General features: G+C 38.2%; 1 protein-coding gene across 5 annotated transcripts in view; it reads left to right on the plus strand.

Moving 5' to 3' along the window:
- The first annotated feature begins 202 nt into the window (after positions 1 to 202).
- Positions 203 to 26,697, plus strand: part of LOC144202793 (semaphorin-3F-like) — a 32,393-nt gene continuing 5,898 nt past the window's right edge. Inside the window, exons 1-11 of one of the 5 annotated variants that reach the window (XM_077725816.1) lie at positions 203 to 632; positions 1,998 to 2,174; positions 18,858 to 19,018; positions 19,340 to 19,402; positions 19,691 to 19,810; positions 20,708 to 20,797; positions 22,159 to 22,252; positions 23,274 to 23,393; positions 23,518 to 23,657; positions 24,404 to 24,518; positions 26,496 to 26,565. In XM_077725816.1, coding sequence (XP_077581942.1) covers positions 2,057 to 2,174; positions 18,858 to 19,018; positions 19,340 to 19,402; positions 19,691 to 19,810; positions 20,708 to 20,797; positions 22,159 to 22,252; positions 23,274 to 23,393; positions 23,518 to 23,657; positions 24,404 to 24,518; positions 26,496 to 26,565 — 1,091 coding nt within the window. In that variant the 5' untranslated portion in view covers positions 203 to 632; positions 1,998 to 2,056. The remainder of the gene's footprint in view (positions 633 to 1,997; positions 2,175 to 18,857; positions 19,019 to 19,339; positions 19,403 to 19,690; positions 19,811 to 20,707; positions 20,798 to 22,158; positions 22,253 to 23,273; positions 23,394 to 23,517; positions 23,658 to 24,403; positions 24,519 to 26,495; positions 26,566 to 26,697) is intronic. The other 4 variants (XM_077725817.1, XM_077725814.1, XM_077725819.1 and 1 more) reach the window with 4 other exon arrangements.

Genomic DNA, 26,697 nt, shown 5'->3' on the forward strand with positions numbered 1-26,697 from the left:
TGGTCTATATAGTGTTTAAAAGGCAATAAAATGACAGCATTCGCTTTATGGGTTAGGCTTTTACTATTTATTTCTTATGAACTTTCCAGAAGGATAAGTTTGATTGACTAGATATCAGAGGCGTATATTATTAGTGTCAAGAGCATCTGGGGGCGTCTTCCCTCGGTGTTGCCCGCCCATGTGGGTGTGTTCAGCGGCAGCAGCCGGCCGGCCCTCCGCATCCACCTGCTCCCGCCCTGCTTCTCTCTCCCTGTCAGGAGTGGCCAACTTTTAGCGAGGAGCCCACGCTGCGTGCCTGGACTGCTTCCACCTAGGGGACTTAGTTTCACGCTGTTTTTCACCCCAATAATAGATGCGGATTGTGCAGATCGCCTTTCGTGCTCTGTTAAGGCTCAAGTAAAAAAAAAAAAAGAGAGAGAGAGAGAGAAATAGAAAGAGCGAGTGAGGGAGAGAGAAAGAGAGAGAGAGAGTGAGTGAAAAACCAAGTGACTTCGAGAGGGCGCACAGGTATACGCCGTTGCTTTTAAGAAGCAGCATTGGATTTAATGTTTGTTGAGATCCAAGTGGAAGTGATCGATATTGGATTTTGACGGGCCACATTTGGCCTTGATTTGAGAAGTTGGGATTGACAGGTAAGTGTTTTGTGCTCTTGATTTCCCTCCTGTCAAATTATTTGACTGCCCTTGCAATAGATCTGGATTTATTTTCATTTCATGTCCTTCAGTTGATGGAAATTACATTTTATAATATGCCAAACTATTCATGAAATTCTTTAGTGTTCAGTTTAGTTTGAGATCAAATTAATCTTCAGAATGTTCTGGTCTGTCATCCATGTGTAGCCAATCATCAAGATTGCCAATCTGTCACAAACGCGTCTCTGTCAAAATCACATTCCATCCTAATCTCATTCTTATTGTGTTTACTTCATTTTTTAAAAAAGTATTTTCACATAATTCATCTAATTATACAAACATAATTCCTAGTAACTTGGGAGATTGATTTGTTTATTTGCAAAGTGGGATGATGAGTATACATAAAATAATGAATGATTTAAAATGTGTTTTTAGATATCCCCAAATTGCATTTATAGTGAATGTGTTCAAACATAGCAGAGCAAATGGAATAAGACAAATTTACTCTTTAATGCACAACTTGCTTAGAAGATTGTCAACCTTCTACTGTCCTCATTGTCATCTGCTCTCAGTGCCTTGTTTGATTTCATCTACTGGTGTGAATGACTTGGCTTCTGTTTTAGGGTAAACAGCTGGCTGGTTCACAAATTCTCTGTAAAAATCAGAGGTTTAAACAGCTGCGTTTCCCCCTGTAAATTCACCCAATTGCAAAGCAATTCGGGAACCCTTTGTTTGGATACTTTTGAAAAGTCCAACTGCATAGTATATAGTAGTAGGATGTACAATGTATAGAATAATTCTCATCTCTGTATAAGGTTCGGGCTCTTGGTTAATGTGATATCCAGAATTGAGTGTGTGTGTATTTTTTGAATTTAACTTAATTTATTTTTATCAGACATCACATCTGACAACGGTGGTTGTTTTTCTGTGGACTGTCATTAATCAGTCAAATGTTATTTTATAGCAAATATCAGCATTTTTTTTAAATTTTGCCTTCAATACAGACCTTAATTCCTCCGTAAGCATGACAATATACAATAACACAACATAAAATGATAGAATTGTGCTTTTGTTTTATGGGGTTGAGAACAACACAGACACTCATGGTATATATTTAATGTATTTTTACTACATAGATATCCTCTAAAAGCCTAGCTTAGTTCCATGAGAATTTATTCACTGTGAGGCATTCAGTTTAAATTCAGGGCTGCATTTCAAAACCTGCAGGGAGGGATGAGTCCCTGGAGCCACTTATTTTTCATTTCACATCAATGAATACAGAAAAAAGAGGGCAAATATCTGTCAAATTGATCATACAACATGAAGTTTTTCTTTTTTCTCATGGGCTCAATTTTGTTCCTGCAGATTTTTTGTTTGTTTGCTTTGCTAATCACTCATTCTGTGCTACTGGAAGTTGATCAGCCATGCAACTGCACAGTCTGTGGACAGTCCACACCCTCCTGGCGCTGTGCAGTTTTGCTCTGGGGAACCTAATGAGCAATGAACCACTGGCGGCTCCTCGTGTCTTCGTCTCCTTCAAAGGTAGGACCTCATCATGTTTAATTCATTGATGAATTTCTTTCACCCGCTGTGGATCATTATTGTGGTAGTGGTTGACGTAGCAGAATGGCACTTAATATCCTGTTTACTGTGATTAACAGATAATAAGTTGGGAATGTGAACATAACTGTGAATTCTATGTAGTGTAGAATTTTGATGGAATAAGATTTATATTACGCATGTTTATCTAGGACCACATGTTTTCTTTCATAAAAAAAACAGCTAATGTCTGCATAGTTGGGGTGATTAAGATTTAACTGTGAAGTTAAACAGAAATGTAAAGGGTTGTGCTCTCATGTGACTGTGGAGTGAAATAATTAATTATAAGGGTTTCCTATTATTTTTGGGGAATATTTGTACTATTGAGTAATTGTATTGGGGTTGAGATGTCTGCTGCAAAATTGTTCGAAAACAATGGGCTTCTTTACTCCCACTACCATCTATCCCAATTTGAAAAACAAAAACAACAACAAAAACAATTTCTTGGAGAATTGAGAGTTTTGTTTGAGCGTTTGCTTATTGTCCACACTTGTGGTTTTACTTTTATGTACAATAAACCACCCAGATGCAATGCTGCTGAACTGTTTGAACATGAAGGGCAATACAAGACCAGGGTTGGGAAAACTGGTCCTCGAGGGCTGCTGTGGGTGCAGATTTTTGTTGCAAAGACACTTTAACTAATGAGTTTTCTGCAGAAAACAAGAAGCACCTGACTGCAATCAAGTTATTGGACTTGTAGTACACCAGATTGGTCAAAAGATGTCCCTTTTATGGGATGGAATTAAAACCTGCACCCACTGCAGCCCTTTGTGGAATAGTTTGCCCACCCCTGTTAACTAGAGCAGGGGTGGCCAACTCAGAACATGCAAACAACACGTGCAAATGTTGTCTTAGAGCCAAATTTGAAAACATATATGCTAGTCCCCCCATTATATCACATTTGTTTCACTTCCTCATTCAATTAAGGAGGGCAATGCAGTGCATGTAATAATTTGATAGGGAATGTCGGGCATGATCATACCCTGGTGATCTGTATTTTGTGCTGTGCATTTGTGTGTTAGAGACTGTAGAGATTAGGTGTGATGGATTCTGTAGGGGTCTGAGTTGGAGACCAACCATAATATCAAAAGTAAATTGCCAGGATCAGTCAAGCACAGCGACGTCCCTGAGGCCCGTCCAGCTGGGAGATCAAGCCTTTGATTAGCATCAAGAGAAAAGCGGAGGAAGCAAGCAGCAGTGCCCATGTTTGCTTTGCTTTCCATTTCCCAACGCGCCCTCGAACAAGTTGACTTAATTAAGTGAAGCGGCACGGGTCATTGTTGAAGTCGTTTTCCTTCTTTAATCAAGAAGGATTTAACACATCATTGAACACATCCAGAGCGGAGCTTTTTTTTCATTTTACATTCAGATATGGTTTTAGTCTGATTTTTATACAGAGCTTGTAATTTCTTTTGACACTTGTATATTGGTGTTCTTAGAATTTTCTTTCTGATCTATTAGAAGTGCTTCATAGTCAAGGAATTTATTGGATACTTAAGAATGAGCATGGCGCTTGATGGACAGACTTAAGTGAGAATATATTTGCAGTCTGAGGCAGGCACTACACATTGCTTTTGGTTAAAGAAAAATAGACTGGACTGCCTTGCCTACCTGCTTGTGTTTGGCTCTCCAGTCAATATAAATTTCACAGTCTACTGAAGCTGCTTGTCTCTGAGGGATGCACCCCCCTACATTCAATATCGTGACTCTATCTCCTTTAATTGCTTTTTGAGAGGCCCATGTAGTCCTCACCTTGGCAAGCTAGAGGCACTCCTGATGCATCATGATGCGCACTTTTGGCTTTAGTGATTCGGAAGGTGCTGCAACTTGATGAGAATGGTGTTGTAAATTTCTCTTCTACTTTTTTTTTTTTTTAATTAAGCCTCCAACTTCTGCTTTAACCATCTAAAGTCTTTTGAGTAACACTACCGTGAAATGTAATTCTATTTTGTTATTTAAATAATCCCATATGTAAGTTATTTGTAGTGAAATATTTCCCCCAAAGTACTTAAGTGGTCATTAAAATGTGAAATGATTGTTTGAGCGAAATAGGCCCCCGTGAGACTCCAGTCATGCAATCGCCTTTGTAACTTAAACCCCTTTAAGATGTCAACTCAATATGCCCAGTTTTTCCCTATGGTGCTATACTGAGAGCACTAAAAGCTGTACCTTTCTGGATGGACAATTAGCTTGGTCAAGCTTGCTGATTTTTGGCCCATATTACCTTCTGACAGATCTGAGTTCATGCATTAAGTAGATCCAAAGCCAAGTCTTGGATTATGGCTCTATTTTAGCCCACTAACCCATCCATAAACTTGTGCCTCATCTGGGCTGCAATGCTGTTCTTCGTACAGGATGACACTTGACATCTCTATTCCACTTTGAAAAGTAGATTTACTTGGCTGGCATTGCAAGCACTTTGCGTGAATCCTCTCTGCATAGCGTCAATCTTCATAAAAATTTAATTTCTAGTCATAGCAAAAACTATAATCTACTATATACGTATTACAGCAAAGGAAAATGAAGTACTAGTGTATAGTAACCACAGTGTACTCTTCAGATACACCTCACTTTTGAGTAAAAATCAAGAACAAATCTACTGGGACAACAGTATATGGGTCACCTTTTGCGACAATGCATGCATGAGCTTACCACTACAACTCACCTGCATGCAAATAACATAGTAAGTAAATGACTGGAAAGAGGTACCTACTTCATTTCCACTCCCTGACAAATTTGTGTAAATGTAGTCTTGTATGTTAAGGCAATGTAATGAGTCAGAATCCCTCCTTTATGGTTAGAATGCCACACATTCAGATAGCATAGTATAGTGCTTAAAATATACCACAATATCTAGTCATTAAAAATCGTTCAATACCATGCGTTTTCAGTACTGTTTTCATGGAGCCTCGAGCTCTCCATCCACTCTGACTTGTTAGAAGTTCACTGTTTATCTCTGGGAGTGTCGTTTTACTACCGCTTTGTCACTTAAACTAGTAAATGTTTAAAGGGTGATTATGGTTGTTCACACAACACATTCCAGTGGCTAATTTCTATGCACTCCACATTAGTGGTTCAAATGTAATTATCTTTACTGTGATCACGGCTCAGCAGATGTCAATTAAATTGTTTCATTGAATGAATTAATGTGATATATGTCATTGCTTCAACTGTACACAAATTTAACCTTGTTTGTGGTTATAGTCTCTAATCAAACTGTTATTTTCTTTTTAGCAGCTTTAATTTAATTCAGTTTACCTCATACGTCAAGGAATACTTCCATATATTTGAGGAATAAATGTGTCTCCTTGCTTTACTCAATCAGCTCTGTCAGACAAATTTTGAATGGTTTGATAATCTACAAAATCCCATCATCACATGTGCATCTTTATTCAGAAAAAAATACCTAAATATAAAATATATTGAGACCCTTGTCTCTGCCTCCCCTATTATGATATGCCTCTTTGTCTTTGAGGAACATAATCAGTGTTATTCTCTCTGTTTTATATAGACAGAATATTTTCTGTGATTTTATAACATCTGGATCCTGAATCTCATGCATGTGTCAAAGTGATTAAAAGAGAACAGTTCTTCTATTTTCATAGTTTAGACAAAAATGAAAGTAAATTAATTGCCCACCATCAGTGAGAGTTAAAACCTCTTGGAATTCTCAGTTTCCTAAAGCAGTTAAGGCTCTTTACCCTTTCACACTGAAACAGTTAAATCGCAGGATCACAGTGTTTACGATTCCTGGCCTGACAATACTACTCTTTATTAGAATGTGCTGAAATCCTTCTTGACTGCGCTTTGCGGCCCCTTTTGAGAGGGAGAGTTACACCTGTACAGCATCTCGAATCAGGTTACAAGCCTTATCTGTGACCAGCTTCAATGAAACCGAGATGGCTTGCCAAAAGACTGAGGACATAGGGTTGTCTGTCCGTCTTGTGTTTCATGGACATGTTTTTGCATCTGTTCCTTCACCCAAAGTGCTCATCACAAGGCTTAACATTCAAGATGAAACGAATACCTTTCGCAATGCCAGTGTATTATCTTCTTTTATGTACTAAGAGAATATTTATGGCATGGGTGCTTATCTTCAAAACCCCAAAAAGATATGTTTATAAATGATTCCACATGTTAACCCCATGTGAAACAAAATTATGTCTCACCAGGGATGAAGAAGACTGTTAAGGTTAGGCCTAAAGATTATTTCTGTCATGCTTGGGAGACATATCTGTTTTATGAACATTGTTGCGAATGTAGGGTTAGATCTAGAGATTATTTCTGTCATGCTTGGAAGACATATCTGTTTTATGAACATTGTTGTGAATGTATAGGGATTGTTTGTTAAGCATGCGTCAGGATTGTAGGTCATTACAGCATAGTGATACTTACCAATACTTGTCTGGCAAAATATTATATTTTTATGCATCCTGGTATTTTTAAAATAGATTGGGTGTGTAGGTGTGTGTCATGAAGGCAACTGTGATGAGGTCATACTTTTTCACATGAGGTGATGTTGCTGTTTGGATAATGCTGAACAGTGATGCCAATAGGAGCCCGAGAGTGTGATACAATGCACATACTTTGATGCCTTTGTGTTCTTGTGGTTTTGAAATGCTGATTTGTAGATTTCCCTATTCCTTCCTACGCCCTGTTTTTGGAGTAGGTGTTAATTGTAATGTGTGGTGGATGGACTAAAGTTAACATCTATTGAGAGTTGCCAGGGGCTAGCGAAGACCCCCTGGAAGGCTGTTTTTGTCACTGACCCATCCTTTTTGACTCTCCCGTAGCAGTGCCCCCTCATGATTGGTGTTGAAGTGAAACAGGGAAACTCTGGCATGCAGTTCCCCTTGTTGTGGTTGTTTGGCTTCACCCACATACTTTTCCCATATGAAGGACCTCGAGCTGCAGGGGTGCTTGTGTAGGTTTGGGTTTATTCAGAAAAGTCCATTCACGCTCTGGGAGACATGGGGGTGGCCATCAAATTGGCATCAGACTTTTTTTGGGGGGTCAATGAATGTGAGGCACAACCTCCCGCTGGACTAGCTCTGTGAATCTCATAGATTCCGCCGTACATGTTTAAATAGCACACTGTGAAGCTGTAAAGAAAGGATAACAACTCAGAATATATGTGAAAAATGAGGCATTTACATTGAAAGGATAAGAAGAAGCAGTTTAAGTGCAGCAATCCATTCTGACATTGTGCCAAACTTACTGCGGGTGAGGTGTTCCAAACATACAATATCAAAAGGCGTTAGAAATTTCACGGGGAGTGTCGTGAAACTGTTCGTTAATTTCCTAATGTTGCTTAATTTTTCCAGTCACACCTTACTTCGATATTCTCATTTCCTTGCATGTTTGAACAAGATTGTAAGATCAGCAATAACCCTCATTGTTTTGTAAATCTTTGAGTGAGAAGGTGCTACTTAAGTAGTAAAGGTTGGACTTCCCAATTGCGTGTTTTCCTACTTAACCAATCAATGGAAAGGTAATGAATATTTTATTGCCACTTTACCATGTGGCTATCAATGTCCATTTAATATCCCCCCGAGGGAAGTCCTGTGGTGTTTCCCAGAGTTCCCAAATAGTAGTCAGTTTTGCATTTCCATTCGGAAAGACTGACGGCCTGGAGTCCAAGATGAACTGCACTGACCGACTAAGGCATGGACAGAAAAATGTGCACAAAAGAACAAGGCAGCCAGGATAGACGTCAAAAAAACATCATGACTTCTTGTTTTCCCCCAATCTAGGAGACGACCCTAAGTCTTTCCCCATGCGGCATGTTCAAGTTCCACTCCCTCTCTTTTCATACCCTACTGACTTAAATTTCTTTTGTTTCCTTTTTTAAATCTGGCAAGAGTGTGCAATAACACATTAGACCACATTTCATTGAATGTGTCTATACTTGTGTCTCTTGGGAATACATTGCTGGTGATATACTCATATTTTCTCTCATCTTTAGTTGGTAGTTGTGTGATCATGTTCTATTATTAAGCTCTATTCGCCAGGCATGTCATGATTGTTATAACAAGTGATACTTTAACACGCACAGTACTAATGTCATAAGCCTTGTAGCACGCAATCCAGGCGAACCTATCAAGAAGAAAAAAAACTGCAAAAAAAGTGGAACCAGTTGGAGTTGGCAAATGAGCATGCGCTAGTACAAAATAAGGAGCTACTGCTGTTTTTTTCTAAAAGTGCAAGAAGCATTGAGGGAAGGTAATTGATCGGAATTAATTGACCCCGAGAGATAAATGATGGTTAGGTGAGATGTGACACTCCTAATGGCATGTTGTGGGCGAGAGACCATCCAGTGGATTTAACCCTCCATTAAGTCAGTTTAGACTCCAAGAACACAGTATAGCTCAGTCATGTGTGTTTGTGGGTATGTTCAGACTCTTGCTGTACAATATTAAATAATGATATTGGCCAATTGTGACATTTATTTACGACTAACATTTGTTTTCTACACATTCTTCTTTTGTATTTAGTTGGTAGACATTCAAGGAAAATAAGATCATCATGGTAAAGCAGCCCACATGGTGGTCCATGAATAGATAGTATGATAGGTACTGTATATATTGACAGTTATTCCTATAAGGTAAAGTTAACATCCTTTCATGTATATGTACTTTAAAAAAGGAGGAAAAAGATCGAGTTCAGACACGTTCTACACTAACAGAAGGCAGCAGGATTAGTATAGATGCAGCGACAAGCCTTTCACTCCTGGGGCTAACCTCTGTCTCCTCGTTGCTTTTATTTTAACGTCCCTGATCTCTCTTAGCAACATGAACTGGCGGCTTGGCAATGGCCTCTTGTGGTGAGGAGGAAATTCACTTTCATCACAGGGCAAGCCTGAACCATCTATGAATAGAGCTGTCATGAGTGTGGATCAAGGTTCAAGTTATGTGGGAGCCAAACGCACACAAAGCTCACCCGAGCCCCTGAAAAGCCCATCACGGAGAGCCCACAACCCACATAGAGAGACAAATGGGGCTTTAGTGTTGCATTTATGAATTGAAGACTGTTTTTTTTTTTATATCATCTGATCGGCAAGTCATCTTCATCACCTAATCTTATTTCACGAGTTGGTTATTATATAAAGCATTGCTTTTTTTCCATTTTATAATCTTTTATCAGTGTGCCATCTATGAATATCCATCTAGTATAGTAATTTCTATTTTTCCACCATTTGTCTTTATCAGAAAAATGTGTGGTCATTTAGTCTTGTCACAATGTGTGGTCATTTAGTCCTGCATTTAAGGGGAAAAAACTTTTCAGACCTGTAGCTCATTAGGCCTTGCCGGAGTCGCTTATTCCGAGGTCACAATGAGGATATCCAGCCTGTCAGTCAAACGTCAAATTTGACAGTTGTGTCTCTCTGTTTTGAATTGCAAGTCAACTCCGGAGAGATGGACTGGTCATTAAAATTTGGATTCTGTCATACCTCAATAATATATTTCCCTGGCTGTCAAACTGTCAATGTCTGTTACCTTGTGTGGTTTTCACCTCCGGCGAAACTCAGATTGGACAAACTGTTTTCCTCTTGGCTAATGAGGAAGAACAATAATAATGAGAAATGTGGGTGACACAGATGGCATTAATTGAGCTTTTGGAAATTATTTTTTTCTGAATTACCTGGAGTGGAAATGTGTGGTTTATTTAATAGCTGCATAAATTTGCTCTACCGTAAAGTTTTGGACTGTGCGAGCTGGTCAAATGAGAAGTGAATTAATTTCTGTCACTCACCCATTCTTTATCCACTGCTTGGGATTTATCAAGAGAATAATATCAAACCTAACTTGTTCTATGCCAGTGCCATTTATTGCTGTCCAATTTTTGTGGATTAATACAAGCCTCCCACATATTAGATCTAATTCTGGAAGTCAGGAAAAAAACAGATCAGCAATTATTTCAAAATAGGACAAGGAAAATGCCAGACAAAAATCAGTTAAGTTATAAATTAGCTTTGACATCTCAAGTTGTCTTGCAGGCCTAATAAAACGACATGAAATATTATTGGAAAAAAATGTGAAAAGATTATTGAAGATCATCTTGACATTTGTTCTGGACTGGACACATACTGGCATTATTTCCCAATTTGTCTCCCATTCAAGTACACGGAAACCAAAAATATTCATAATCACATCCATCTTTTAGGTTCATTTAATTGTTGCCATGACTGCAGTAAACCCTGTGATACATAATAATCACACTACCTCATAGTTCTCCTCTTGATGATCATTGGTAGTGACGGGCCGTACACTGCTTTGGCCCTGTAGTATAGAGAAGTGAAATAGCATTGCCTCATTGGCATGAGCCAGACTTCCCCACCAAAAACCAACAACAACAAAAAAAACAAGAGATTTCTTTAAAAGCCTTTCACTGGTTTGAAAAAGAGCGTGTCATTGTAGGCATTAATTGCTTAGGGTCAAAATAAGGCTACTGTGATCAAAAGACATGGATTTTTGAAGTGCAATTTTATTGCTGTGATTAAAAAAAAAAAAAAGGCTTACGGTGATTATAAAAGGAAGTCTTGTATGCATATTTAGCGAGTAAGGTGCACAAAGATTTACTTATCATTTTTAACCGGCTGGTAGACCTATAGTGGAATGGATAGCAGCACTGATGACCTTAGACTGCACTCATTGTCTTGTTACCATTTTGGTTTGTGACAGACCATGATGATGTTCCATTAGCTGTGATGAAGCAGATTGAGATGGAAGCTCATCCACATCAATCCTTATCAGTCCTGCTTCAGGCCAATGAAGTCTTATAACCTGACAGCATTGTTAAACCTCTATCTCTTAGGAGGATCTTTTTGGGATTGGAAAATAATGACATATACATTTTTCAACAATGTGACCTAAAAAAAAATGTATGGCTTAAGTGAATGTTTGTCCAATACAAAACATAAAACAGCATAAAAATAATGTTTGACAGAATTTGTATTATTACGTGATAAAACACATTTGTCTAACCCCAAAGAATTCTTTGTCATGAGGTCTTAAGTTAAACATTAATTCATAATAAAAAATATTTGCTTTGACTGTGATTGGCTGGCAACTCATTCAAGGTGTACCACACCTACTGCCAATAGCTAGTGAGGATAGGTTTTAACACCCCGTTTGGTGGTTGAATTTAATTCTGTAGTGTGCTCCTGCCATGGTTATTCTCAAGGCTGTGTCCTTCCTGACGCTTAGTGTGTTCTTTTTGGACCCAGTCATCTCTTACTTTCTTCCTAGATTCTGTCTGATATTTATCAAACTTGAAAATGGAGCCCTTAAGTCAGTGTAAAGCCTCCTGGTAATCAATGATTGACAGTTGCTATTTCAACTTGCTATTCAAGGTTACTTTGATTAGTTCTGTGGGAAGCAAAGCAGCAGAGCAAAGCAGTGACAAATGATGGAGAAGGCTCGTTTTGTCTTTTGAGCTTCTGATTCAACACTGGGAGGTTGGACTCAGACTTGCTGTGCCTGACTATTCAACAAAGCTAACACGTCTGAAAGGACAAATTGGGAGCAACCTATGTTTGGAATTGACAAATGCTGTCAGGAAAGCTAAAAATGACCTCAATGGCGTAGTAAAAGGGTTTCAAAATGACCACAAAAAAAATCAATAAGAAATATAACCATTATTTGCAGCTCTGTTAGAATGCATTACATTTGATTAGGAGCCAATCTGTCCTCATGCAGTAGCTCCAAAAAAACTGTTGCATGTTGATAGATTTTCGGTGTCACACACGTGTATCCATTTCATGACAGCAATGCAATAGCACATGGCCAAGCCATCGTGTCACACTTCTTGTATATAAGTGACTTATGTGTGCATGTAATGGCATGCCATAAACCTCATCTTTTACAAAAACAAGAATGCGGTGGAGGAACAATACACGCCAAGAGCGCATGCACCAATCATCTCATTCTCACTCACTCTGTGTTATTCTTACTCTATCTCCTGCACTTATCAGGCTGATGGTACCAGTCGGTTAGTTGCACAGAGATTAACAGCGACATACTGGGAAGGCTAAATCGGATTGACAAACTCACTGACCCATCATCCCCGCCATCCTCTTCCCACCACTCTCTTCTAATCCATTATCTCCCTTGTACCACCTTAAATGAGTTCAAAATAAACTTACTATGTGAAAACTGATCATATACAAACAAATTTGGTAACGAACACTCTTTAAGCCTTTCAAAAGTAATTGATTGTCATCAGATCAAATGTCAGAAGAAAATCATATGCATCAAAGTCAGATATCTAACAATTTGGCAATAGAGCAGCTATAATGGAAAAAATACATTAATTCATGTGCTTGCAAAGGTCTGTTGAGAAGTAATTAATCTTAAAAGGGAGCCAAACAGAGCTGGCACAATTTCCATGTATTTCTTGAAATAGAGCCATGATAAAACTGTTTCAGTGGGAATATATGTAAAAAAAAAAAAATGTTTATCACCATTCAATTGGAATTATGCTCTTGGAGTGCAGTGCAAATCTATTGGTTTAATCCGTCTGTCAATGTAATCTATAGCTATTAAATACCTCTGGTTAGGTGGGGACAACTCCTCCCACTAGAATGATTAGTAACTAGTTTCATGAACCAATTATTTCGCTCTGTCTCGGAAACAGGATGAGAGCTTAAGAGTCTTAGAATGTCTTTACAAACAACCATGATTTAGGAACAGCAGTTTTATACAATCCCAGTGCATGTTGGAATTAGTGGCTTTTGCTCTTTGCTGTTTTGTGACCTCAGCACAAGCAGCCTGCAGTGATTGTTGAATAGTCCTGTATGCACAAGAGGTCAATACTTTGACCCTTTGGGTGTTGCTGCCCAGTTTGGACTTCCTTTGGTTGACTGCTCCAGGGAGACAGTAGCAACCAGAAAGAGAGTTGTTTGTACAAGACTAATCACATTTATTTCAGATGAATGCTCTCTGAATGGAGACAGAAAGTGATGAGGCAAAATTAAATGAGTGTGCTGATATATACTTTGTTCAAATTCAGTCGACAAAAGACTTTCACCAACACATTTGCAGGCTAACTTTGTGCTAGTTGGAAAGGTCGTTATATTTTACTCATTTAGCTCTGGGTAAGAACAGTATGATGGCACCACATGGTGAGGGAGCAGCTGTATCATACTAAGAGGAGGAAACCTGGACCAGAGCCACAATAGTTGTTGTCCCAATCTGTCCCACTTCCCTGTCATTTTCAGAACAACTGGACTCCCTACATGGTGACCTAAAACTGCTTTAACAAATAAGGCGTTCATAGCTATGGGGCATGCCATTGGGTGTCACATCCAAAGTCTTCTGTATCCTGTGTTGTCGACTTGTAAATCTCGCATTGACTTTTCAGGATGCACCTGAGGCAGTGATTGTCTCATTAAGATATTTTGTGTCCCCCACTGCTTTCTTAGCTGAAAGGCCATCTTTTTTTCATTGAGCAGAACCATTGTGTGCTTGCAACTATGCAATTGCCATGTAGAAAAGAGAGCAGATTAGAGATTCAGATTTAAGTTTGTTTGATGGATTTTGTGTATTTTAACCTTTAATGAGCTAACGTAACACGATAATTACTTAATAGTGTCTAATAATAATTGTCATTATGTTACATGAACATAATATTTTGGGTTGCCTTGGATAATCTCAAAATGGTACATGCTGAGTAATACTGTTTTCCTTAGGTTTTGTTAGATTATAACGTATTAAGTCTGGGATGCACCGATATTTAATCATTGACTAAAGTTACAAGTATGAGAGCTGCAATAAAAGAAATGGAAGCACAGTGAAGCATAGCTTTCAAGCACGCAGACCTGACTATTGTCATGTCATACAAGTATTGACTTGAGCTTTTTAACGCAATTATACAGAAGTGTAGATGTGTATTGTGCACTTCAGAGTCAAGCTTGTGAAAGTTGTTTATTTGCTATTTTGGCACTCTAAAAGTCACGTAAGAACACAGTGCACGTTCTACTCCTTAGAGGAATCTTCCTTTCAGATGAAGTTGCAACAAATACACAAATGCTGTCAATACATACCTATTGTGTTAGACAATAAAGCAATCTCAACATGACAAATACTTTCTAAGAATTGTCATTCTTCATGCCTTTCCTTGGTTGCGTTTAATAACATTTGATGTTGATAGTGGCATGTCCATTTTGTTGTTATAAGATGTATCCATTTATTTTTAACACACCAAAGAAATACATTCCCAAGACCTGCAAGATGACACACAGTAGTAGTAGTAGTACCGGGGAAAAGGGTTCCATCTTCATTACAACTCCAAGATCTGTCAATTTCCGAGACACAATGGAATGTGGATTCTGTCTTTCCCTTGACAAAGTCCAGAAAGTAGGGATTATATTTTGACATAAAGATGAGCCATATGAAGATAAAATGTGATGGTAATCGTCGCTCCTTTGAGCAGGTCCTGATATTTAGTCGTCTTACAATTGTTCTGCTGGCTTTCACGTCTCTTTCACAAATGGACAATTCTTTGAGAGTCTCAGCTATGTTTTCTATGTCTCTTGATTTATCGTGAAAACTAGTTAAGAAACCATGGTATGCGCAAAGGTGGCTGGACAAATACAACAACCCAGTGAGTCATGGTTCATCGAGTGCAGTAATTCACGGCTTAAAAGCACGTGTCTCGCTGCCGAGCTGGAACACATGGGCACGAATTGTTAGTTAGAAGAGTTGAGGGGATTCAACCTCGTGTTCATTGAGATAGACATAATTTGTCAATCAGTGTCCTTCCGCGCTGTCAAACACATGTTCACTGTGATTCTGTGCAGGCTGTCCTGTAATGCCACTTTACCCGAGGCAATCCCTTGTTCCTGATTCCACTCAGGCTGAGAAACGATAACTCTGACCCTGAGCTAATCCCAGATTAAACCAGAACATAAAGAATTGCCACTGCTTCGCAGTGATCTGTGACCTGCTCATGTCTCCTGGCAACAGTAACCCTGCTGATAAGCATTCATATATATTTTTTTAATGCTCCTGATGGGAAATGCCAGTATTTATTTCATTTAAAAAACATAATTATTAGAATACAATTAAGAGCTAGAGCATTAAAAGAAACTTTCTTGCCACAATGGATTGGTAATAAACCTTCAATAGCTCAGACATTCATATTTTATTTCTGGGTAAATTCAAGTGTATAATGTTTTGCCTATTCGTCAGCATTTGACTTCAGCAAGCAATAGTGAGGCTCAGGTGATGTAGTCTTGTTAGGCCACATTTTAACATGATATCTCACCAGAGCTGGCAGAGAATACAAATTGTTGCAATTTGCAAAGGAGTGACAGGGATGCAAGGGATGGGGTTTACTGTAGCTCCCAATTATAGAACGGATGAGCACCCAGGTCAGCACGAGAGCATCAGGACACAAAGGGGGTATGGTGTTAACAATGTGCCTGTGGTAAACAAGAACTGTTATGCCCTAAAATGTCATAGTTTTTAATAGTGTAGAGAGTCTTGTGGTCATGACTTGTAGTTAATAAACAGTGTGTGGGATATGGTACCACACGAATAGCTTAGCCATTATGAAGGATCACATTTAACTTGTTGAGACGAGAAGGCCACACCTTTTCCAATGTGGGAGCGCTCACAGCAACACAATGCAAACATGACCTATTAGAGTAGTCTGGCTATTCACCTTTGTAATTGATAGACCGCAAAACGAGACATAATATTCACTTGCCTGGCCCATGTTGTTGAATTACTGTGCTGTTGATGACTGTCACATATATGATTGTTCTATTATTCTCTAGTCCATAGTGTCACTAAATAGCACAAAACAGGTGTTGTGCTCAGACGGTGTTCCTTTTCATTTACTGGTTAAAAAAAAAACCTCAAACCCTGAAATCACATACTATAACTCTGGTGTCATCTCCTTTTGTTGCCTTTGAAGTTTGTAAATGACATACAGCTAAACAACCTATGCACATGTTTGACAGAAAGGCAAAAAATGTGCTGGGGCTTTACTGATTAGAACTTTGATTTTGCGGCAAAACATAGGCACATCCAGAGAATACACACAATGCGCTGGGCTATGTTTCCTAATCTTTTTGATTGTGTGTTCACTGATTGTCATTATAATGTCGTGGGCATTTCCTTATCCTGTTAATACTGATTATCACTGTGAGAAACTTGAGCTAGATAGATAACAGGGGAAACTGCAATAACTTCTGATTAAGGATGCTGAAGAGGAGTTAATTCTTATTGTTTATAATCATTATATTTAATGCTGTTCTAATGACCTACAAAGTATTTTTTTAAACGAATATTATCGACATTCCTAACAGGAGAATTTGTTTGGGTCATTAAAACCATGGTTTAACTTTCAGCCTACAATTTTAAATCCTGTTCTGTACTTTAAGTAGGCAGAACTTCTCATTTATTCAAGTAGGACTATTCGAAAGGATGGTTTGAACACCCTTATTTGGCATGTATACTTTTTTTATGTTATGGCAGTATCAATTCACATACTGATTGTGTAATATTAACTAGTGTTTACCTATTTTTTAATGGTTTCATCCATTTTCATTCATAAATTGGACCATGTTGCTGGAATCTAGGATGGATGTATCCAAAGCCACATCATGAATTGTAAAACAAACATGTCAAATCCAGTAATGCTAGTTAAAATCACAGTTCTGTCTTTACACGTTAAAAAAAATGATGTCAAGGTTTATTTTTATAGAGCAGGATAGTGACATCTAATGACAAGTGGTCACTAGAGGCACATCTTTAATCATACTCGGATGCCAAGCGTGAGCCGACATGTCCACTTGTTATCGGATGCACATTAATGTCAGGTCTGTGCAGTGCCAGAGACTTGATATAATGTCTGAGTCATTCACTGTAATGAAAGAGCTGTGGGCTTAGCATTTCTTAACAAGACCATCACCTCATACTATAGGTGTTCAACTTTTGAAGCCTTTAATAGGGGCAGAGTAGCATAGAATAACAGGCTGTGCTGTTCACACCATTTAGAACACACTGTTTTACATTTATTTGCCAAATAATTTTGTGCCAGAGGTTACAAGTGTCTTTTAGTATTGTGCAATTGTTCATGCGGAATGCTTCTAATCCCGCTATGTACTACTATATACTAAAAAGTTGTTGAAAATTAAGGTCTGTGACTTGCTCGAAACATGTGCACATTGGCAACAATGTCTATTCATTGTGTTTGTACTCATACACATAGTCACACAAACACAACAGCTCTACTGAGTGTATGGGGACTCATCATTCAACTTAAGTCTCCAAACACAAATAATCACAGGATCAGGCCACATGTTGTAGTTCCACTGCTCAAAGGTTTGACAGCTGTCCATCACTTTGTAAATGTAAACATTCCCTTGGTGGGCAATGCTATGTATTCAAACCTCCTGGATGTGTGTATTTTTTTAATTAATTGCTTATTGGTATAACCTCTTTAAATTTACCTCTGGCTAAATAGATGAGAGATGTCAGCTAGGTCTGTCAATGGTCTTTGTAAGAATAATGCTTCCCAAATGTAATAATCTGAAGGCTAAACACAATCCTCGTATTCCAGTTTTTTGAAAATCATTATAAAAGATCAGACCACAGGTTTTCAATAACTTAATTGTGTATAAGTTACTTATATATATTTGGTATTATCTGTCAAACATACATATACTTCCACTACATGTGCAAATCGTGATTCAACAAATGCAAATTATCTTTCAGTTTGTTGTTGTCAGTCGAATAATGGCAAAACAGAAAAAGAGATTTCCTCCAGTTCAAGAGGAACCTCTGTGTTTGTCAAACAGTATGCAAATTGTATCCACACATGCCTCTCCCCTATTGTTTGTAGAGGAGTGTGTTTGCCCATGGTACGGCATGGAGTCCCTCCTTAGTTTGTCGGCGAGTGCTCTAGCCAGAAGATTGTATCAAACAAACACTCCTGCACATTGCTGTTGGAAGATTGGGTTACCCATAACATTAGATGACGTGTCTACTGCACTATATAAAAAAAGAAAATAATAATAATAATATCTGTCATTATTGTACAATACAATATACATTACAATGGTATTACCAATTTTTCAAATAACTTCATTTAATGGGCAACATATTTTAAGGGGTGTACCACTTCTTGCTCAATACTGTACTAAGTAAATAGAGTGCTACAAGGACAAAACACACCAAAGAGTGTCATATTTTAAACACCACTTTTTTTCTTACACAGCCTTTGTAAAGCTTCTGCAGCTACCCTTGACAAGGTCATATTTATGGGTCAAAGTCGGATCCCTATTGCACATTGGTGTAAATACTCAGAGAGATTGTTTAGAAGATCTGTCTCAGTTGCTTACTGTATGTCTGTAGGATTTTATCTGACTATGTGTCCTACTTTGGAATTATATAGACACGTTTTAAAAGACATCTCATCTCTTCAGTTCCACTCAGGTGGTATTAAGTTAACCTATCAGCACCTTGTGACACAGGCTCAGTAGAACTTCTTTCTAATACATGGGGTTGGGTTACATCAGTGTTAGCAGAAAACCATTAGAGAACTCTAAAAAGAAATCTCGTGAAATACTTAAGAAAATAAAAGATAAATAATGTGAACATTTCTTTCACCGTACAGAGCTGAGATCTACTGGTACAGCTCATCATTTTGCCTACCTTCTCAACACTTCGGATTACCGGATCTTGCGAATGGATGAAGACTATGACCGCATGTACATAGGCAGCAAAGATCATATCCTGTCCCTGGATCTCCATGACATCAACAAGGATCCTCATATTGTAAGACCTTTTATTCTTAAGGATTTTGCTCTTTCATTTGCCTTTCTTACACTGAAATGAAATAAAGCAAGTGGTAATTTCAGTTGACCTCATGGAAAAATATTCTATGGCAATTCATCAGAAATAGTCGTTTGGGCTGTCCCAAATTGTCTTTTTGTATTTTTTTATGTGCCATTTATAGTGAGTCATTTATGCTGTTATTGGGTTAGGACAATCCTGCAGGAATAATATTTGCATTGGTGGACATCCATGACAAATTTAGACTGAAACACCCATTAACAGAAAACTAACTCCAAATACAAAATGGTTTTCTGCTCATAGATTCACTGGCCTGTGTCTGAACGCAGAAAGATGGAATGCCTCGTAAGTGGGAAGGATGCCAATGTAAGTATGCCCCTTGACAGAAAACCTATAGTCCTGGTACAAGTTATTAGATTTAGATTATTTCCCCCTGTTGGACATCCTAAAATAAATAATGATATATGTGTGTAGTCCTCCAAAATCAACTTACATCGGTGGTTGTAATCTGAATGAATGACATTGACATTTGGGCTGTGGAGACGTACCTTAACGCTATAATATGATCATGAAAATGGCTATATTTTGGCATAAATCAAGTAAAATTAAAGGTCGTATTTCAACACAATTCTGGTCTGTGCTTAATCCCTGCAGGATGAGTGTGCTAACTTTATCCGTCTGATTGAGCCATGGAACAGGACACAGTTGTATGTCTGTGGGACAGGCGCGTACAATCCAGTCTGTACCTTTGTAAACCGGGGTCGTAAATCTCAGGTAAGAATTTACTCATACAAGTCCTTGGCCTGGAATGCAACAACAAAAACTGTCTTCCCCCAATTCAGCATTTTGTGGCCTCCAGTTTTTTCTCTCACCTAAATTGTGCTCTGTATGCAACTGGTGTTAGGGTACCTATATATGAAATGTAATGATTTTACAACACTATATTTTTGTGGTCCGACGCCTGTAAGCAGGTACCAATGATTTACTCACCCCTAGCTATTACCCCAAATGAGCTGTTAAAGACACTCCGCTTAGCCACAGGATTTAATGGCGCCACTTGAATTTCCTAAACCAATCCAAGAGTCATAACCTCCCTCTACAGGCACAGTAAAATCCTCACTGTTCTTTGAGTATTGCACTTGTTTTCTAATGAGAACAATGGGAATTTAATAGAAAGAAAACATTATAAGGAATTCACAACTAGGCTTGCCCTTGACATTTTATTAGAAATGTGAGGAAAATATGCAGCACTAAGTGTTTTTCTGAGGTTTTTTTTTATTGCACCTGGTTTCTATCCCAGCTCCTATCCAACAAAGGTCTTCCATCTTTTCAGTGACCAATAGATTTCCCTCAACACTCTATCTAGAACTTGTATGTGAGAAAATGGGTCATTGAAGGTGTGAGTTCCCATTATGGTCTACCACTGGAAAGTTTTTTTCTTTCTTTCTCGGGGATTATCCTGTAATAAACCACAATGCTTGGTATTTTAACAGCTTGCAAGTTATCTGAACTCTGTGCAAGTAATTTACAAAACATAAGAATATCCTGTCATGAATACTTTTTGAATGCATTTGAAAGAAGGAAGTCACTAATCATTTCTACGAACAGATCCCAAACCCTTTTCAGTTCAGTGGTGTAACCCCAAGATTGTGTTACTATCTCCTGTTTTAGACATCCTTGTATCTACAGATGACCCAAGCCAAAGGAAGGGCTAACCGTGCTGCCGAACCCAGTGCAGTGCATGAGACACTTGGACTAAAGGTGTGATGTCGGCCATGTTTACAGGCCTGCATATTGCTTATCATGAACTGCATGTGCTGTTTCTTTGATTGTGGCCATCGTGTGTTTGTATCATTAATCTCAAGCATGTTTTGTATCATTTGGTGCGATGGTTTATCTCCACTCTAACCTCACCGTCTTTCCTCCACATACTATCATAGTACCATCATAATATTTAGAAGCTCTGCAGCTCAAATCTGAAAAAGAGATTGCAATTTTATTCATGAAAAGTGTGATTGCTTGATTGATTTTCTTGAGGATCAAGATTGCCTACAAGATGCAATATTTGACAGATGAAATTAATCAGTGTAAAGGGATTTTATTTTTCATTTACAGTAGACCATAATACCTCTTCGGCACAGTCTTCAACAAGATTTTTTTTCAGTCTCTCCCTCAGAGGTTTCATGTTTCATGAGAATATTTTACTCACTCAACCAGCAGGCTACATTCGCCTCGAGCAAACACTAGTCATCTGAAGCTATAAAAGAAATAAGAGAGTTGCATATTTGAACGTCTTCCCAAAGTTTAAGTCATAAAGCATTTGAATAATTGCGACATTTTTTCATCATATCATATTGTTGTTGCGCACTGTACATAGAAGTGGAACAATAATAATTGTAGAGCATGTGTCTTTCTAGAATTGTTTTTTCAGTATTTCAAATGATAAAATTAAGAATCAGCTTCCAGCATATTTCTGTTAGCATGAGTGGTGATTTTAATCAAATTTGATTTCGAATATGTAGAGTGGTGTATGTGATAACTGATTTTTAGGATTTTGCCAGTCTTTCCTTCACTTTGGTACCGATGGACAATGACAGACCTACAGGGCATTGGAAAGAAAATTTGACATGATTTGCTGGTCTTTGAGGCCCTGCCACAGGCTTTGCCATTGCATGCGACTGCTTTACTTATTCCCTCTCATAAATTCCTCATAATCACTTTTCAGTGTTGGATGCATGAGGCATCCATCAAGCAACATCCAGCTTCGGCTTGTTTTCACATTGCTGGATTACAGGTGTCAAGAGTAGACCTGTACCACCGTAGGCACTAAGAAATATGTCGAAAATATTTGGCATAGACTGCATTACGCCTAGATAAGCAGCACACAGAAGACTTTTCTTTACGCACTAGCGCTAAGAATGGATTTAAAATTCCTTCTTCACCTAGCATTGCATGTTTTGTGTGAATGCACACTCATTATTCTAATACTCCATCCCCCATCAGGCCTTAAAGGTCCCACAGGAGTTGGAGGGAGTCTCATTTTTCTCTCCACATGGGAATTTCTGTGACATGATCAAGAGTGCTGAATTTATTGCCATCTCTGTCTGATTTTACAATTGCAGGAAGATATTTTCCATTTGGAGCCAGGAAAAGTGGAGTCTGGGAAGGGAAAATGCTCTTATGACCCTAAGCTCAACAGTGTTTCAGCTTTAATTAGTGAGTACCTTTTTTATCGTCATTATTTCATGTAGAGCAGTGAGTTTTTGGACGAGATCATAGCATACACATATTGTAGGTCATAGCTCCAAAATGTATTATTTTGCAAAGTTCACCAATTTAACTCAACCTTTAACTCAGTAGGGCATCGATGCCAATTCAAGGCTGGACAAAGAAAACATTTTCTTACATTGTACTTCCTTCAAACCTATTTGGATTAAATAAAATCTATCTGGATGTAATTTTTACTTTGGCAAATGTTCTACCCTCCTATTGACAAATGCAAGTTTTGATACTTGCTGTCATAGTGAAACCAAAAGAAAAAAAATGTCTATTGTTGTTTTGTAATGAAGTGTTGCAAAATCATATCAAAATCATAACGATGGCAAGTCATTTCTCTGTCGAAACTTAATGGCTGGCACGAGTCTTTCAAGACAACGCAACTGAGCTATAAGGAACAAAACATAGTTGGCATCTTTGGACGGGCAATTTTGTGAAGCCAAGTGTGACGACATTGAGTTTATCTTTGACTTTTTATCTTCACACTACATGACATAGTTATTAAATCAGATCATACGCCAGTGTTTCATTGATGGATGGAAAGATTCAGAAGGCTGCAGAGAACTAGGACAATCAATGTAAGGGGGACATAGAGCGATGTTCCTCTGAACTTTGTCCTGCTGTCGCATCTGCTCTTTTTATTTGGCCCCCACAGAACACAAAGGACAATCATTTTGCCTTCTCTTGGCATATCAAGGTTTCTATATGCACCTATCTGGTCTTAACATTTGTGCATACAGTATATTTTAGGCTGAGGTTTAAATGCAAACAAGGAAAAAGAGAAACACCTTTTTTGCCTTACTTTTGTTGGCTCCAGAGAATTTTGAGGAAATGCAGTTTAAATTCATTTTGAAAACACTTTGCAGATTTCGCTTTAAGACAGAAATTTATTTAGGTAGCTTTGGTGCCTTCAATGTAGGTGACATGTTACCAAACAGAATTATTGGATTTTCTTTTTTAGATGGTGAACTGTATGCTGGGGTCTATGTCGATTTTATGGGAACAGACTCAGCTATTTTCCGGACTTTGGGGACAAAGACTGCCATGCGAACCGACCAGTACAACTCTAGATGGCTAAATGGTAAATCTCTCATTTCTTCAAGAAACTACTGACCAATTCTTGACCATTCAACCCGCTTCCTAAACATGTGACGAACATAAAATCCCTTCAGTTTATAAACTATGTCAGCCACTTCAACCCACAGATCCCACGTTCGTCCACGTGCACCTTATCCCTGACAGTGCAGAAAGAAATGATGACAAACTGTATTTCTTCTTCCGGGAGACATCTTCTGAAATGGGCCAAAGTCCTGTGACCCAATCCCGCATTGGACGCATTTGCCTGGTGTGTATTTTGACTGTGCACTGTGTTTGTTTGGGGATGTAAACATAATGAAACTTCAATATGAAAACAGTCTCCTGATTCCCCCAACTGTTTTTAAGTGTTTATGTGCCGAGCTTCTATTTGCCCAACACTGATGTGCTGGAATCCACATGTGTCTTTAACCTTCCTGTCTACAATGCACGCCTCTGTCTGTTAGATTGCCCTTTAACCTCTCACCTTTTGACCTTACTGCCTTTTCTGTCAAATCGTCCTCATTTGCAGTGTAAAAAATAAGACTGATGAAGTAGTATTTCTTTAATCTAGATCTAGATTTTTTGTAGATAAAACAAGGAATCAAAACCTAAAATTATTACAAAGAATAATGAATCCAAACTGTTTGAATTTGGCCACAAGTGTATAATATTAATGTTGTATATCTAGTAATTCTTACCTTTATGCTAGAATGGAACAATAATTTAAATGTGGTCTTACACCAAAGCGTATTGTAATTAGGTGTACCGCTCATAGTTCTCTCAATTTACTCTTTACTATAACACAGATGGAATAATATAAATACAAGGAGGCTGTGTTTATGTTCTCCACCTCCATCCTCTCTTCAGTTTCCTCATAATGCAAAGCAACATATTGAGATTTTTTTGTGCAAGAGACTCCACCTGTGGTTTGTTTTAAGTAGAGTAAAAAGATATGTAGGCGTATCGGATATCCATATGGCCAAACAGTGCTTCATCCCCACCTTTTTTGCACAGAATGATGATGGCGGTCATTGCTGTCTTGTCAACAAGTGGAGCACCTTCCTGAAAGCTAGGCTTATCTGTTCGGTGCCAGGAGCAGATGGCATGGAGACACACTTTGATGAACTCCGTGAGTACAATATACACTATTTCCATTGTTAATTAACATTGGTATCAACACATATTTTCGTTAATACTAAATAATATAGTACAGGGGTGGCCAAGTCTGGTCCTCGAGAGCCCCTATCCGTTCTTTTTTCCTTGTCTCCCTCCACCAACACACCTGAATCATATCGGATAACGAACTGCGGTATCTCTTTAGTTCAAAAGGTTTTTACAAATAACCTCAAATGTATTACATTATCTAAAAAATGAAAGAAAGAAATAAAAATAGGTGAGGAACCTTTTTGAGTTTAAGTACGTATTGCATCTCACAAAATAAAAGACAAAATCCCTAGATTTGGTACAAGAATTTTGAATTTCAAGTAGTTGACAAGATGAATTCTATCTAATATGCTAAAAGAAAAAAAACTATAGGTTATATGTCAGTATTTGCGAAAACTACCCTTTAGTATAAGTGGTTGGTGACATAACAGGGGTTCTTTCATGGGACATAAGCACTCCCCCTTCCTCCACCACCGCCAATATATCATCTCATTTTGGGATGTTTTGCACAAATCTCTTTTTTTATTTGTGTGAAAAGGTTGGACTAATGCTCTCCAGATCAGATCACCAAATAGGAATGTGCGTGACTGTGGGAACAGTAGTGTCTCTAGTTGAGGTGGTGGATATGTCCCCGGGTGTCTCACAGTTTAAAATAGAGGCACGCAATGACTTGAGAGTGATGCAGAAGCTCCCCAATGCTCTTGAATTAATGTCAACAATGAAAAGGTCATTGCTCAGGGTTTGATATAAGTGAGTTTAGCTCACTTTATCACCATGACCCATTTATTTCTTGTCTCAACCTTGCTGCAGTCCGGAAGAGCAGTTTGCTTTTTACTGACAAGAATTGTTTTAACCTCTTTGTATCATTGGGAAGCCGGGGAGTACAGGTTTTCTCAAAGAGAATACTAGTTACCAACTCATGCACATTTTAGATGATGAAATCACTAAACTCTGTGCACTTATACTTAGGGGAGAATTCTTTAATTGTTGAACAATTTGGTCACACAATAACTCACAGAGTGGGGAACCGAACCACTTACTGGCTTGACCACGTTGGTGCTTTCTAGTTTAAACAATAACTATTCCCCGAAACTTTAGTGGCATGCCAACTGCTTACCAATGTTGTTCCTCTAACAGCCCACAGATAAGCAATCAAATTACATTTCTTTTATATGTCCTTTTAAGAGTAAAACAACGCTGAATTGACCTTGTGTTTTATCCACTTTGAACTTTTTACATATTTAAAGCATTTAAGACAACAGTTATTTTGGCAAAGAATATCCACTGCATTTTTTTGTTTATTTACAATGCTGCAATTTGATTCAAGAACTTCATAAGTAAAGTTGAGTTGAGTATGAGACTCTTACTAAGAAATATAGCAAGTTGTTTTTTTTTTTTCCCCGGGAATGAACTCACATTTCATTCAAGTCCCAAGAGGAATGAAACACTGTACAGATACCCCATTGTGGATAACAACTACACTTGCAGTTCAGATTTTGAGGGTTGTGTTCAAACACCCTCCATGCATCATTCTGTTTGCTCCGACAGTTAATTTCCCATGCTGATCTTTGTGGGACAAGTTTGCTGTCTTGTTTTTGGAGCGCATAGCATTTATATTTATAGTAGCCTTGCATCACTCGCTTGTCTCATGCGGCCATGTTTTTGTACCATTTTTGCAGCCAAGCACAAGGCACACTTTTGTGATGTAAACTGTTGTTACTATTCATTGGGCATTAAAAAACACAGGTTTTAGACTACCTCGTGCCCAAAGTCTGATGAAAATGTCCCACCAATTATCCATAGCTTTCTTTTCCATAAAAGATAAACAACTTTTTCACATTATTTCAAGGGGGAGGTTTCTGGACAAAAGTATAAATAAAGTCAAGCATGATGTTGTACTCTTTACAATGAAGTTATGTCACACCTTTCTCTTGTCTTTCAGGTAATGTCTACATACAACCAACACAGGACACCAAAAATCCTGTTCTATATGGAGTCTTTTCTGTCTCTGGGTACGTTTTCTATCTACTCATTATGAATAAATTAGAGCTTTGTTAAAATATATTTGTATAAGGCCATGCCGCCTCCTCAAATTCGGAAATATTTACTCTATAGTTTTTTTTTTTGCATATTTTTGCTACATT

The sequence above is a fragment of the Stigmatopora nigra genome, chromosome 10, assembly GCF_051989575.1.
Source record: "Stigmatopora nigra isolate UIUO_SnigA chromosome 10, RoL_Snig_1.1, whole genome shotgun sequence".
Lineage (NCBI taxonomy): Eukaryota > Metazoa > Chordata > Actinopteri > Syngnathiformes > Syngnathidae > Stigmatopora > Stigmatopora nigra.